Source organism: Myotis nattereri, assembly GCF_964212035.1.
Source record: "Myotis nattereri genome assembly, chromosome: 3".
Taxonomy (NCBI): Eukaryota; Metazoa; Chordata; class Mammalia; order Chiroptera; family Vespertilionidae; genus Myotis; species Myotis nattereri.
In genome coordinates this window covers 66,157,561-66,173,165 of record NC_138077.1, presented here as the reverse complement: position 1 = coordinate 66,173,165, position 15,605 = coordinate 66,157,561, and the positions used below count along the sequence as shown (strand labels likewise).

Genomic DNA, 15,605 nt, shown 5'->3' with positions numbered 1-15,605 from the left:
ACAAGTTCAGTGTACAGAAATCAATTGGATTTCTATACGCTAGCAATTTATAATTTAAACATGAAATTAAGAAAACAATTCCATTTACAATAGCATTGAAATAATAAAATACTTACTAACAAATTTAACTAATTAAAACTACAAAACATCCTTGAAGAAATTAAAGAGGACTTAAATAAATGGAAAGATGTCCCATATTTATGGGTTGGAAGACTTAATATTGTTAAAATGGGATAGTAGGTAGAATAATGGCCCCCAAAAGATGTCCGCATGCCAATATACAGAACCTGTGAATACGTTACTTTACAGGACAAAAGACATTTTGCAAATGTGATAACGTTATGAAGATTATCCCAGATTATCCATATGGGTATAATGTAATAACAAGGGCCCTTATATAAAAGGGAGACAAGCCCTAACTGGTTTGGCTCAGTGGATAGAGCATCGGCCTGCTGACTGAAGGGTCCCAGGTTCGATTCCGGTCAAGGGCATGTACCTTGGTTGCGGGCACATCCCCAGTAGGAGGTGTGTAGGAGGCCGCTGATTGAGGTTTCTCTCTCATCGATGTTTCTAACTCTCTATCCCTCTCCCTTCCTCTCTGTAAAAAATCAATAAAATATATTTTTAAAAAATAATAAATAAATAAAAGGGAGACAAGAGGGTCAAAGGCAGAAGGAGGAGATGTGATGATGGAAGCAGGGGTTGGAGTCATACACTCTAAAGACAAAGGAAGGGGCCATGAGTCAAAAAGTTGAAACAACTCTCCAAAAATTCATCTGGAATAAAAAAAGACCCCGAATAGCTGCAGCAATCCTGAGAAAGAACAAAGTAGATGGGATCTCAATACCAGATATCAGGCTGTATTACAAAGCCACTGTTCTCAAAACTGCCTGGTACTGGCACAAGAACAGACATATAGATCAATGGAATAGAATAGAGAGCCCAGAAATCTGCCCGAACCAATATGCTCAATTAATATTTGACAAAGGAAGCAAGAACATACAATGGAGCCAAGATAGTCTCTTCAATAAATGGTGTTGGGAAAATTGGACAGATATATGCAAGAAAATGAAACTAGACCACCAACTTACACCATACACAAAAATAAACTCAAAATGGATAAAGGACTTAAATGTACAACGGGAAATCATAAAAATTCTAGAAGAATCCAAAGGCAACAAAATCTCAGACATATGCCGAAGCAATTTCTTCACTGATACAGCTCCTAGGGCACTTGAAACTAAAGAGAAAATGAACAAATGGGACTACATCAAAATAAAAAGCTTCTGCACAGCAAAAGAAACCATCAACAAAACAACAAGAAAACCCACTGCGTGGGAAAACATATTTGCAGATGTCTCACTTGCAGCCACATGAGACATCTGATAAGGGCCTAATCTCCAAAATTTATAGGGAACTCATACAACTTAACAGAAGGAAGATAAACAATCCAATCAAAAAATGGGCAAAGGATATAAATAGACACCTTTCAAAAGAGGACATTCAGAAAACCAAGAGACATATGAAAACATGCTCAAAGTCACTAATCATCCAAGAGATGCAAATCAAAACAACAATGAGGTACCATCTCATACCTGTCAGAATGGCTATCATCAACAAATCAACAAACGACAAGTGCTGGAGAGGATGTGGATAAAAAGGAACACTCATGCACTGCTGGTGGGAATGCAGACTGGTGCAGCCACTATGGAAGACAGTATGGAGTTTCCTCAAAAAACTAAAAATGGAACTCCCTTTTGACCCTGTGATCCCACTTCTAGGAATATATCCCAAGAAACCAGAAACACCAATCAGAAAGGATATATGCACCCATATGTTCATAGCAGCACAATTCACCATAGCTAAGATCTGGAAACAGCCTAAGTGCCCATCAGTAGATGAATGGATTAGAAAACTGTGGTACATCTACATGATGGAATACTATGCTGCTGTAAAAAAGAAGGAACTCTTACCATTTGCAACGGCATGGATGGAACTGGAGAGCACTATGCTAAGTGAAATAAGCCAGTCAATGAAGGAAAAATACCACATGATCTCACTCATTCATGGATAATAGTGACCATTATAAACTTTTGAACAATAATAGATACAGAGGCAGAGCTGCCTCAAACAGATTGTCAAACTGTAGTGGGAAGGATGGGGAGGGTTGGGGGGCAGGAGGGAGGGGGGTAAGAGATCAACCGAAGGACTTGTATGCATGCATATAAGCATAACCAATGGACATAAGACACTGGGGGTAGGGGAGGCCAGAGGACTGTCAAGAGCGGGGGGGTGGGGGGGGGGAGGGAGGACACATATGTAATACCCTTTGTAATACTTTAAGCAATTAAAAAAAAAGTTGAAACAATCAAAATGTCCACCAAGTATAAACCAATAAATGTGATATATCCATACAATGGATTATTAGCCATAAAATGACTGAAGTATTGATTCATATGTCATATAGATGAACCTTGAAAACATTAAGTGAAAAAAGCCAGTCAAGAAAGACTACATATAGTATATTTCATTTATAAGAAATGTCCAGAATAGGCAGATTTATAGAGACAGACAATAGATTAATGGTTGCCAGGAGCTGGGAGGAAGGGGAATAGGGAGTGACTGCTAATAGATTTGAGATTTCTTCCGGGGATGATGAAAATGTTCTCGAATTAGGTAATAGTGATAGTTGCACAACTTTGTGAACATACTAAAACTCATTGAATTGTGTATATTAAAGGGTGTATGGATTTTATGGTATGTTAGTTATCTGAAAATAAACGAATCTGAGAATAAATTAATGAATGTGTGTGTGTGTGTGTGTGTGTGCGCGCGCGCGCACCATTTTACAGTCCTACTAGCAATGTATCAGAGTCCCAAGTTCTCCACATCCAAAGGCCCATTTTTAAGAGATTCTGGCAGACAAATGTGCAATGAAGTCTATAGAGGATGCAGGTAAAATGCTGAGGTTTTCGCTGCCTTAGGAGCATGTGCATGTGCTTTTTTTTGCAGGTTTCAGAGAAAATCCATTGATGGAAGCTTTGGTTCCAATGATGGTAAGAAAAATCCCTGGCTCTAAATCAAATTGATGTTATGTGTATGGTAACACTCCCATTTGGTACTTCTTTTGTCTCTATGTCCTTTGTAATTTCCAATCCCTCCCTTGGTTCCTAACCCACAAAATAGTCTAATCTGCAGCCTTTCTACAAAAAACGGAGCTCAGTGAGAACCAATAATTACTGAGATATGGAACTCATACTGAAAACGTTTGCTTGGAGCGTCCCTTGTAATTATCCACAAGTCCATTTGTCAGCCATTCATCCTTTTTAAAAGTAAAATCTTTTTGAGGATATAAATTGTTTATACCTATTCCCGAGTTGATTTATGAAAGATATTAAAAATGTATTGTTAACTCTAATTCAGAGTTTAATGTTCCCAAATTGAGATAGAGGTGTTTGGTTTCTTTTGTTCAAGTAACTAGAAAACTGAAATATTTGAGTCTAGCAAATATCATAAGAATAATAACTCTGAGAAATCCAAAGTAATTGATTATCCAACCATTGTAATATGCCCTTTCCTCTACTCCGAGAATTTGAACAAAGGAATTCAATTGCCTGATACTTTTTATCAAAACTTTTAAAAAATTAAATGTCTTCATTTTTTAAATTGAGATATATGACACTGTATAAGTTTCAGGTATACAACAAAAATACAATATTTGTATGTTGTGTAAAAGGATCACCACCATGAGTTCAGTTAGCACTCATTACCACACATGCACATTTTTTTTCTTGTGATGAGAACTTTAAAGATCTACTCTCTCAGAAACTTTCAAATGTACAATACAGGATTATTAACTATAGTCACCATGCTGTACGTTAATGACATCTCAGGACTTACTTATTTTATAACTGGAAGTTTGTGCTTTTGTGCATGTCCTCATTTTTGAAAAGCCTAAATCAGCATGAGTTTCACAGTACTCATACGCCATTTGGCAAAGAGTGATCATTTGGGAAAGGAAGGATAAGTGAGACTTGATTTTTAAGTCACAAGCAGCAGATGTTTAGTTTGTGTTTTCAACACTTAAATGAACCCACGGAATCTTAGGAAGACACAAATTGAGCCCCTCCCCCACACACAACCAGCAGACATTTCCCCCCTGCTGCTTCTCCTGCCTTCCTTTGACTTTTGTCTTCCTTACTGTCAGCATGTCTACTTTTCCAGTCACCCAGGCAATTTTTTTAAATAACATCCAACAGCCAATATAAGAGACTGTGAAAGGACACCTGCTCTACTGTCATTAAAATGCTAAATACTACTTTCCCTTTTATTCGTAAAATGTGTAGGTAAATGTGCCTTCTCTCTGGATTTCACCTTTTTCTCGCCAGGGCTCCCCAGGTTTTGCTCTTATTTTATGCCTGGTTGAACTTAGAAAGCCGGATTGGTTGGATCCCATTCGGTGCTCTGTGAATGAATACTCTGTTATTTTTATTGTATGAGTGAAGTCATTTTATTATTATAATGATAGTTAAAGGAACACCATGTTCAGAAGACTCTCCTGAACAGTGAAACATAGGTGAACAGAGCTGGGACTTGGGCCAGATGATTGTCAAAATCAAGAAGGCCCTGAAAATAAGCTAAGAGCTAGAGGTGCCCTTCAGATGGCAGCAGAAATTAATGAGTGACTAAAGGAAAAGAAAAGGGAAGGGAAGGGAAGGGAAGGGAAGGGAAGGGAAGGGAAGGGAAGGGAAGGGAAGGGAAGGGAAGGGAAGGATAAAGGTGCATCAATTAGGTTTCATGTGGCTGCAAGTAACAAGAAAATATATCTCAAACATGCCTAAACCATATGAAGCTCCTCTCCCTGGAAGTTGAGCAGAAAGTTGGGCTTCAGAACTGACTGAGTCAGGTGGCTCTTGTCCTTTCCCTACCATTTCCTTGGCTCTCCTTTGCTCTCAGTGGCTGGTGGTAAGATGGATCAGATTTATACCCTCACTTGACAATGTCCAGAGGGAAGGACATTTTCAGAAGCAACTTATTCTCACTTTACTGGCCTACGGGGAATCGTTCACTTATTGGTAAACCAGTCACTGCAAAGGAACATATTTACCCACAGATCCATTAAGCCTACTTATAGAATTAGGATGAGATCATCTTTTGCTAAGACCAGGGTTTCTCAAACTCAACATTAATTGACATTACAAGCCAGATAGTTCTTTGTTGTTGGGAGCTGTCCTATGTATTGCAGGAAGTTCAACATTTAACCGCATCCTTCACCTCTACCTACTAGGATGCAGCAGTATACTTCCTCCCTGTGACAACTCAAATGTCTCCAGACATTGCCAAATGTCATCTTGAGGGCAAAACATTTTCTCCATCCCTGGTTGAAAATCACTGACTTAAACACATGGACTGCCAGGCACAGGTGAGGATACCTGAACAAAATCCCAGCTTAGTTAGGAAGTGTGGAATAAGAAAGTTCACCACAAAGGGCTTTAAAATAGGGTGGAAATAAAGAATCTTTGTGGCAGAGAGGTTACAAGGAAAGATCAAAGATAATATAACTCATGTCACAGGACCACTAGTGATTTAAATCACTTAGGTGATTTAAACCAAGAGCAGAGCCCTGACCGGTTTGGCTCAGTGGATAGAGCATCGGCCTGCGGACTGAAGGGTCCCAGGTTCAATTCTGGTCAAGGGCATGTACCTTGGTTGCAGGCACACCCCTGGTAGGGAGTGTTCAGGAGGCAGCTGATCGATGCTTCTAAGGCTCTATCCCTCTCCCTTCCTCTCTGTAAAAAATCAATAAAATATATTTTAAAAAAAAACACAAGATCTACTACCTTGGAGAAAAACCAGTTAGTGACTTTTTTAAACATATCAAATAGAGCATTGATAAGCCAGCCTCAGAAAGGGAACTTATCTGGAAGCTAAAGTGAGACAATCAGGGAGGAAGCTTTGGAGAGGACCAGGATTCAGAAATGTCTGTTTCTCCCCAGGGCCAAGATTAGTGTGACTGTGGAGCTCCAGGAAGTTCAGTGGAGCTCAGAGCTCCAGGAAATGCCTTGGGGGCTTGGTGGCAGCACTATTTTAGTTAGGTAACCACAGGAAGGCTGCAGCTAGAGAACCTGCCGACTCCTCTGCATTTGTTATTCTTTGACTTGTCTGCAGTTCTTTAAGTTTTATATGAAATATGTCAACATTGGCTCCAACTATCCTAAAAAGAGAAAGAACTTATTTTATACTTCACTAGAGGCCCAGGGCATGGAAATTCATGCACTGGAGGGGGTGTCCCTCAGCCCAGCCTGCCCCCTCTCACAGTCCGGGAGCCCTCAGGGATGGGAGGCGACCCAGTGATTAGGGGATGGCGATGCCCCCATCACACCTCTGTTGCTGCCACTGCCGGCAGCACAAGCCTTGGCTGGCCCTGGTTACCTGAGCCTTGGGAGACCCTGGGTGGCTGGGCAGCTGCCATCCGAGGCTTGCCTGCACCTCGGGCCGGCCCTGGACGGCTGAGGTGCTGAGGTGACTGGGGGACTCCGGAGGCAGGTGCACTGCAAGGCCGGGCCTGCCTGGGGGTGGGTCTGGCCTTGCCACACCTGCCACCCCAGCGGGGCTGAGGGGACCAGGCGCCACCATCTTGTGGCTGTGGGCACCGCCATCTTTGAGGGCATATTGGCTGTGGGCACCACCATCTTTGCGATGGCGTGATGGTCAATTGGCATAGTCCCTCTTTATTAGATAGGATTGGATGAAAGAGGAGATGAGACCCTAGAGCCAGATGAAGTGGAAATAGTGCTGGTAAAGAGCTTCTTCCGTCCTTGGAGGGACAATGTATTCTCCATTCATCACTTAGGACTTAAAGCAAGGTTCTCGGGGGTCATCTGAGGAGTACTAGAAAAAGCTCTGTGCTCTAAAAACCTTTCTTCCACTGGCTCTCTCAGCAGAGAAACCCATATTTCTCATCATTGTTAAAGAGTCTGTACAGAAATTCAGACACCAAGTGGGAAGAGAGATGAATGAAGCATACCTCCCAGGCCTGTGTGGCACCTGAGCTGTCACCACGAACCTGGGTGTAGCATAAGGCAAGGTCACTTTTTCAAGTGAGGGAGCTTGACAAACCTGTCAGGTTTGTATATTTAAGAACCATATGGCCAATCCAATGAACCCTTCCCTGGGTAGAGCCGTTACTGAGTCAGCCTCTCAGCAAAGAGTAGGGTTCAGAGGGAGTAAGACAAGCAGTGTATTGAGTCTGGAGACACCAAGGAGCACAGGCCATCACCAGGCTCTGGGGCGATGGGTCTCTAATGCTAGTCCTGACCCTCTACTCTTCTTTTTCCAAATTTCCTTGACTTTTCTTGCTCAGTTTTTCCTTTGAGAGGAATTTTATATCCCTCTACAAAGATTCATGCTTTCCTTCACTTTCTCCTCAGCTTTTGAAACAAAACATGAAATTAGTTGGGGTAGGTAGCCAATTGACACAAAAATGGAATTTCATGGCAGCTAGTTCACATCATTTCTGACTCCCTCTTCAGCTTCCCACCTCCTGCATTCAGAAATGGAAAGAGGCAGGACAGTTATAAATATGAAGTCCCTGAAAGTTCCAAATATGCTCAGAATGAAATGACATTTTCCCCCTTCACACAGAGCATTTAACATAAAGAGCAAGCATGAAAGCATATATTTTTCTATGTTAGTAAAGTAGACAGATGGCAAGGGGGTTGTGCTCAGAGAAAAACACAACAGAACAAGTTTCCTCAATTAGATTAGCTCATTCACAACCTTATAAGTTTGCTTACTTCCAGCTAGAACATCTTGGTCTGTCCTATGAGCTAATATTTTTGTATTTAATTCTTCTTTCTCAGTACCATACAGAGAAGTGTAAAAATGGCTTGCCTTCTAGGACCATTGATCATACTTGAAGCTTGGGAGAAAATGCTTTGGATTTCATGTCTGAAACCCATGTTTTAGACATAAGAAAAATTATCCGATGTTGACCAATCGTATGTTTAAATTATACCTATAAAAGTCCACAGAGTTCAAACTTTTTACGTGCTGGCAATTATATTCCACATGAAAATCTTGACGTTCTAAATCGTCACAGAACCCCTGCTGTTGGCTCAGAATGAGGCAGAGCAGAGTGCAGAAATCAGTGACACGTCCAAGTCTGAACAGACCTACACAGCTGGCTTTTTCTTTTTTCATGGAGTTGTCACCTGACAAAACAGTGGTTGTTTTTGCTTTCTCGCTTGCTTTGATTTTAGTTTTTGTTTGCGTTTTTTTTTTCTCTCTCTCTTTTGATCACACACACACAGAAACCATTGGCTCCCACAAACCATTACAACCTCCTGCCAAAACTGACCTCATCATTTTCCTATGTGCACTTCTTACCTCCTCAGAGGGCTTCTCAGTAACACCAAAATGCCAAAAATTCTGGGTTTTATTATTTTAGTGTCATTCTTCACTTACTATTTGCACATTTATTTTTTTAATTAAATCTTAAATAAGGAACAGAGGTTATTGGTTAAAAATAGGGGGCTTGCACTTGAAAAGAAAAAGATGTGAAAGGGACTGAGGGAAATGTAAATGGAGAAGACTGAATATAGCACTGAGGGATACGATCAATGCAGTGATTTTTGTGAGACTTCCCACAATGAACTAGACAGGAAGAAGGCAGGAGCATGGCCCAGTGAGGAATCATTGGCCAGCACAGCAGCCAGTGTAAAGAGCAAAGGTTGTGCTTATGGTCGTGGAGATGCGCATGAGCCTCAACCTGCTTGTCTCTTTTGAAAGATATTCTGGAGCACTCCACCAAAGCAACTTGCTTACTGACAGTTATTCATATTTTGAAGGAAAACCCTTGTGTTTCTTTCAATTAAGAAAAATTTTAGCTGAGACCAATATAATAAACCAATATCCACCCAATATCAGAGTGACTCTGGGCAAATTACTTGATCTCTCAGCAACTCCCCTTTTGTTGTCTTTATTTTTTTTAAAATATATTTTATTGATTTTTCACAGAGAGGAAGGGAGAGAGATAGAGAGTGAGAAACATCGATGAGAGAGAAACATCGATCAGCTGCCTCCTGCACATCTCCCACCGGGGATGTGCCCGCAACCCAGGTACATGCCCTTGACCGGAATCGAACCTGGGACCTTTCAGTCCGCAGGCCGACGCTCTATCCACTGAGCCAAACCGGTTTTGGCTGTTGTCTTTAAAGTGGTGATAACAATAGCACCCACTTCATAGGGTTGTTGAAAAATTAAAATTCTTGTAAAGAGCTCAAAAGAGTGTCTGACGCACAGTAAGCTTTCAATAACCATTGACCAGTAGTAGTGATCATAGCAGGAGCAGCCACAGCAGCAGTAACAGAAGCATTAGTAATAGTAGAAGTGGTGGTGGTAACAGTGTTATTACTTGTTATAGTACTAATCATAGTCAATAGTAGCAGCAGCAGAGCTCTGTGCTGTAACTATGGCCAAATCTGTCCTAGGTTAAAAAAAAAAAAAGTCAATTTGCAGTCACCATCTTCCCATAACACTGTTGTGTGCTCAAAAGGTTTAATCTCTCATTAAGAGTCTGAAAGTAACCTGTTTCTATGCCTGGAAATTGGCTGGAAAGTAGAGATGGTGTTGATACCATGCAATTATGGGTAAGTCCAAGAAAGGCCAGGGAACATCTTTCTTTAAATAATAAGAAATATATGAAGGGATCTGCAAGCCTAGGAACAGTGCCAGGCAGTTTGCATTCTGAAGGCCCTGGGAACAGCCAGGAATGCTGCCATTAGCTCCATGGTGTTGCTATCCAGCTGCTGAGCCATCAAAGTGAGGCAGGCAATTGAGTCTCCAAGGCCATCAGATGTCTCTCATCGTCTGGCTAAATATTTTGGACTTGAGGTTTAATTTTTTTTTTTCATGGAGGAAATGAATGGACACACAAAGAGTAAAAAAAAAAAAAAAAAGTGGAAAGACTATAAAGTTGGCTTGCACAACTGGATGATTTTACTGCCACTAGTGGGAGTGTAGTTTGAGAGCTGAATGAAGAGAGCCAACTGTGACAAACGATGAATTGTTTGAGGCTTTGGGTCCTTTTACATGTGTTACACTCCAGCATTAATGTAAACCATAAAGACCCATGTTTTCAATGAAGAAATAGAAATATATTTGCAGTGAGGATATGAAAGAATATTCTCAGTTATGGCTTCACTGAAAAGATATTTCCCTGCAACAGTACAAGAGACTGGCAAGTTACAGATTTTTTTTGTCTGTATTGCGACAGAAGCAATCGCATCTCTCAGAAAGCAGGTTTCAGTAAGGAATCCCCACCAGCCCGACAATATCCCAGATCCTTGGCAAAGCTCAGGAGACGGTGAAGAATCCCGTGGGTCTCCACAAATGAGTGTGGCGCCCGGAAACATGGCGGCATTAAGTCAGAGTCAGAAACTGCCTAGATACCTGCGCAGATGTACTTTTTAGAGTCTTTTTCTCTCACTGACAACAACCACTTGGCAATAGATACTCCTATTCTACCTCCTCAATATCCCTCAAAATAACCAATGTTCATTCACATCTTTAGCTCATGTTGCTATTATTTATTGCTCCAAGGAGTGCAGAAATTTCATTTCCCATCTGGGCTTTTTCAGCCTATTGTGAGGGTTCTGCTAACTGCTGTAACAAGTAAACCTCCAAATTACAGTGTCTTAATCACAGGCGTTTATTTCTGATGTTTTTGTTCAGTGGTGGCCTTCCTCACAGGGATTCAGCACCTATGCTCCTTTGTTCTTATGATTCTGCAATACTGTCAAGCGAGAATCAGCAGCTTTTCTCTAAAGTACCTACCAGTAAATATGTTAAGATTTGCCAGTCATATAGTCTCTGTCAAACCTGCTCATTGTAGCTAAAACCAGCCATAGACATACTCAAATGAGTGTGACTATCTCTCAACTCAACTTTATATATGAACTAGAGGCCCGGTGCACAAAAATTTGTGCACTCGGGGTGGGGGGAGGTCCCTCAGCCTGGCCTGTGCCCTCTCACAGTCTGGGACTCCTCGGGGGATGACCATCTGCTGGCTGAGGCCTGCTTCTCGGGGGATTTGGCCTAAGATGGCAATCAGACATCCCTCTGGCAGCCTAACAGCCCTCAGGGGATGTCCACTTGCCAGTGGGGAGCAGACCTAGCTGCAGTCAGACAACCTTAGCCTGCTGAGGAGGCAGGAGAGGCTCCCACCACCACCGCTGTACTGGCAGCCATCAGCCTGGCTTGTGGCTGAGCAGAGCTCCTCCATGTGGGAGCTCACTGACCACCAGAGGGCAGCTCCTGCATTGAGCGTCTGACCCTGGTGGTCAGTGTGTGTCTTAGTGACCAGTCATTCCCAGCCTTTCTGCTGTTAGGGTCAGTTTGTATATTAGCCTTTTACTATATAGGACAGAGGCCTGCTGCACGAGTAGGGGCCAGCTGGTTTGCCCTGAATGGTATCCTGGATCAGGGTGGGGGTCCAGCTTGGGTGCCTGGCCAGCCTGGTTGAGGGGCTGATGGCTGTTTTCAGGCTGCCTGCACCCCCTTCAGGGTGGGGGTCCCCACTGAGGTGCCTGGCCAGCCTGGATGAGGGGCTGAGGGCTGTTTTCAGGCTGCCTGCACCCCCTTCAGGGTGGGTGTTCCCACTGGGGTGCCTGGCCAGCCTGGATGAGGGGCTGAGGGCTGTTTTCAGGCTGCCCGCACCCCCTTCAAGTTGGGGGTCCCCACTGGGGTGCCTGGCCAGCCTGGATGAGGGGCTGAGGGCTGTTTTCAGGCTGCCTGCACCCCCTTCAGGGTGGGTGTTCCCACTGGGGTGCCTGGCCAGCCTGGATGAGGGGCTGAGGGCTGTTTTCAGGCTGCCCGCACCCCCTTCAAGTTGGGGGTCCCCACTGGGGTGCCTGGCCAGCCTGGATGACAGGCTGAGGGCTGTTTTCAGGCTTGCCACACCCCCTTTAGGGTTTGCGTCCCCACTGGGGTGCCTGGCCAGCCTGGATGACGGGCTGACGGCTGTTTTCAGGCGGGCCAAGCCTGCAACTGAAGCTCCCAGTCTCTCATTTTTTTCTTTTTTCTTTTTTTATTCTGGGATTTATTTACCTTCTGTAATTGAAACTTTGTTGTGGGTCCAGCTCTGAGGCCAGCTGGCTGAAAGCAGGTACCTGGGGTTTGTTTAGCTTCTATAATTGCAACATAGTTGCTTAGAGTGCAGCTCAGAGCCCGGCTGCGGCAGGCGGTGAATCTTAGCTTCCTCCATCGCCGGGGCAACCAAGCCTCATATTCACTTCAGCTGCATGGCTGCCGGCCGCCATGTTGGTTGGCATTTAATTTGCATATCAACCTGATTAGCCAATGGGAAGCGTAGTGGAGGTGCAGTTAATTACCATGTTTGTCTATTATTAGATAGGATACTGAATTTCAATTTCCTAGAATTTTTACCTGTCATGACATATTACTTTCCTTTTGATTTTTCCCTCCAATCATTTAAACATTTAAAAGTTATTCTTAGTTCAAGGGCCATAGAAAAACAAGTGGCAGGCTAGATTTGGCCTGTAGGCCACAGTTTGGTGACTCCTGTAGTAGAGTGAAAATAATATCAAATTTAAAATATTGTGTGCTGATCATTCAAACTACTTAGAATTGTGTTGTGTTCCTTTGTTTTAGCAACTGGACATAAAGTGTGTCCCTCTTCGCTTTGCTTTTTAACAGGCTCTGGAACTCTGGCTGTGTCACATCCCATTGCTGCCAGCACCCCCGAAGGGAGCAGCTATGGGGCAATAGGTATTTTCTACGAGTCTATCATGGAAGTGCTTCCTAATTCTCCAGCCACTAATGACTGTGAGAGCGGGCAAGGCAGTCATCACATACTAGTAAGACTGTATGGTCTTTGTAAGATGAATTGGTTGGATGATCTGGAAGATTCCTTCCAGTTCTAACTTTCTCCGGTTCTATTATTGTTTCTTGGATCTGCTAGCAACACTTGAACAGAATTCCCTATCATGGTTTGCCATCAACATCCCAAGGCCCCCATGGAGGTTTTTTCATACCCGGCCTGTCGAGGACTTGAAAGATATGTCAGAGTCTGATGTTAGGGAGCCTGACCTCACCTGACCAGCTGTTTCATTCTCAGGTTTCAGGGGAGTAAGGGTGGTCAGAAGGCTGAGCTGCAGGTGACCATGGCTGAAGCCCCCCAGTCTTTCCTTTGGGCTTACTTCATAATCGAAATTATGAAGTTATGAACCTGCTCACTGACACCCAGTCATGCACCTGGCAACCCCCAGAGTTCATTAAGTGGCCTGAAGGAAACAGAATTCCCAGCCCTGTCTTTTGGAGTAGGAGTGCTTTGATGCTTTCATGCACTTCCATGACGCTGATTGGCCTATGAATGCTGCACCTCAAATGTCAGTGTAGAGAGACTGGGATCCTGTATCCCTGCCCTATTGTTCTGTAACTATGAGAAGCATAGTCAGTGCAGGTGACTTATTTCTGGCTCTGCCAGAACAGGAGCTTTTTTTATTTAGCCATCTGAACAGAACAAATAAAGCGGAAGTGGGCTTGGCACATGTGTTCATCAAGCTGCACAGATTCCCATCTGCTCTGGGAAGTATTCATGGGGACACAAGGATTCCTCTTCCTGAGAATGTTGTTTACATTATGTAATCCTAGATGTGGCATGTGGGGGATTTCCGTGTACAAATACTTGATCCACAAGCCATGTAGAGCTGCTGGATATGGGTGTGCTGACAAGTATATGTGGTAGATGCTATACATAACTATGTTCATGCATATATTTATATATTTATGTTCATATTTTATATATGAAACAGGAAATATAGCATATTATCTTTGTGTCCAATCGTTAACAGAGCAGATGTCTTTATATTCTTAAAAATAGAAGAGGAACATTAAAAGTTCGTTGAGGAGGAATTGAGAGAAGGGCCATGTGTTGTGGGTAAGGTGTTAGTTTTTACTAGTTTGAGTCAGCACTGTGCTTTTCGCAGAGAAGAATGGGCAACCTGGGTTCTTCTGGACTTTGGAAGGCAGATGAGTGTTCTCTGTTTCAGATGAGTCAAGCTCCAGTCCCGGCAGGCAGATGTCCTCCTCTGATGGGGGGCAGCCATACCAGTCAGACTCGGACAGCTCTGTGGAGGAGAGTGACTTTGACACCATGCCAGACATTGAGAGTGATAAGAACGTCATCCGGACCAAGGTACCTCTGCCTGGCTGTCCTCTCTGAAGGGCAGTTGGTTACAACTTCAGCAATGCCTTTGTGTCCCTTTTGGTTTTCCTTCAGGCGAAAGTCATATTTCCCAAAGGGCTTTTTAAGTAAACTATAACTATAGACTAGAAGCAATCCTCTAATTAGCACTTCTGTCTGGAGGAAGAAAATGAGAACATTAAAGAGAATTGAGCATCAGAACACCCTCAGGGTCTGAAGTGACAGCTTGTGGATAATAAAGGAGAGAGGGATCCAACCAGATGGAAGAACAAATTCACTGAAGGGTGTAGCTGGGAAAGACTTTCTGGTTCTGTGCATATCATCCTTTAGGAGTAAAGTGTGCTTATTTCTGGTGTATACTTATTATATTGTGTTTATCCGGGAAGGTGTATGAAGATGAATTGCACAGTTTCGGTCCTGCAATTCAAGAACCACACTGTGGAACCTCTTTGAAAACCGGGAAATCAATTTTTAAGATATAAGAAGCATTCGATTCCCACTAGTTTTTCCACATCAGCCAATCCTTAATAGTCCAAGAAGAAATACTAAGATTTTTATTATGATATTCTGGGATAAGCAAGATTAAAAGAAAAATCTTGTTAAATAAATTTAATTACCTAGTAAGGAATTGAACTGAAATTTGTAAAGCTCTCCTTTGTATCTTATGGGAGGGAAAAAGCAAGTACAGTTTTGCATTCTCTTTTTATTTGGCTTCCAGATGTTTCTTTACCTGTCAGATCTGTCCAGGAAGGACCGGAGAATCATCAGCAAAAAATATAAGATTTATTTTTGGTGAGTAGATGACCAAGAGGGCCATAGTTATCTTTATCAAAATTTAAAGTGTTTTTGTATATGGTACCGCCACTTATATTACAGGTTTTAATGTTTAATGAGGCATAGATATAAGTGTCTCAAGAATCCATGCCATGCCCTAACTGGTTTGGCTCAGTGGACAGAGCGTCGGCCTATGGACTGAAGGGTCCCTGGTTCAGTTCCAATCAGGGGCATGTACCTTGGTTGCGGGCACAACCCCAATAGGGGGTGTGCAGGAGGCAGCTGATCGATGTTTCTAACTCTCTATTCCTCTCCCTTCCTCTCTGTAAAAAATTCAATAAAATATATTTTTTTTAAAAAAGAATCCATGCCACATTCCATAGGAAAAATAAATAATAAGAGGCAACCGGCCCTAAATTAAATAAATACAAAGGAAAAAATAAGAATAGTAGTAGACTCCCATATGTGCAGGGAGCACACCAAATTCTCTTCCAGAAGGCTAATGCAACAATAACATTAATGTCACTACCTTGCATGAGACATGCTAATCTGCAGCCATCTCCTCTTCTCCTCACCAGGCCTTGCTCTTGGACGAACCAGGAAT

At 42.8% G+C, this 15,605-nt stretch overlaps 1 protein-coding gene across 1 annotated transcript in view; it reads left to right on the top strand.

The window, feature by feature from the left end:
* SIDT1 (SID1 transmembrane family member 1) overlaps window positions 1-15,605 on the top strand; it is a gene marked incomplete at its 5' end in the record, with an annotated part of 93,661 nt that overhangs the window by 56,304 nt on the left and 21,752 nt on the right. The window contains 4 exons of the mRNA XM_081088469.1: window positions 3,013-3,056; window positions 12,718-12,789; window positions 14,073-14,218; window positions 14,946-15,019. Of these exons, the coding sequence (XP_080944595.1) occupies window positions 3,013-3,056; window positions 12,718-12,789; window positions 14,073-14,218; window positions 14,946-15,019 (336 nt within the window). The remainder of the gene's footprint in view (window positions 1-3,012; window positions 3,057-12,717; window positions 12,790-14,072; window positions 14,219-14,945; window positions 15,020-15,605) is intronic.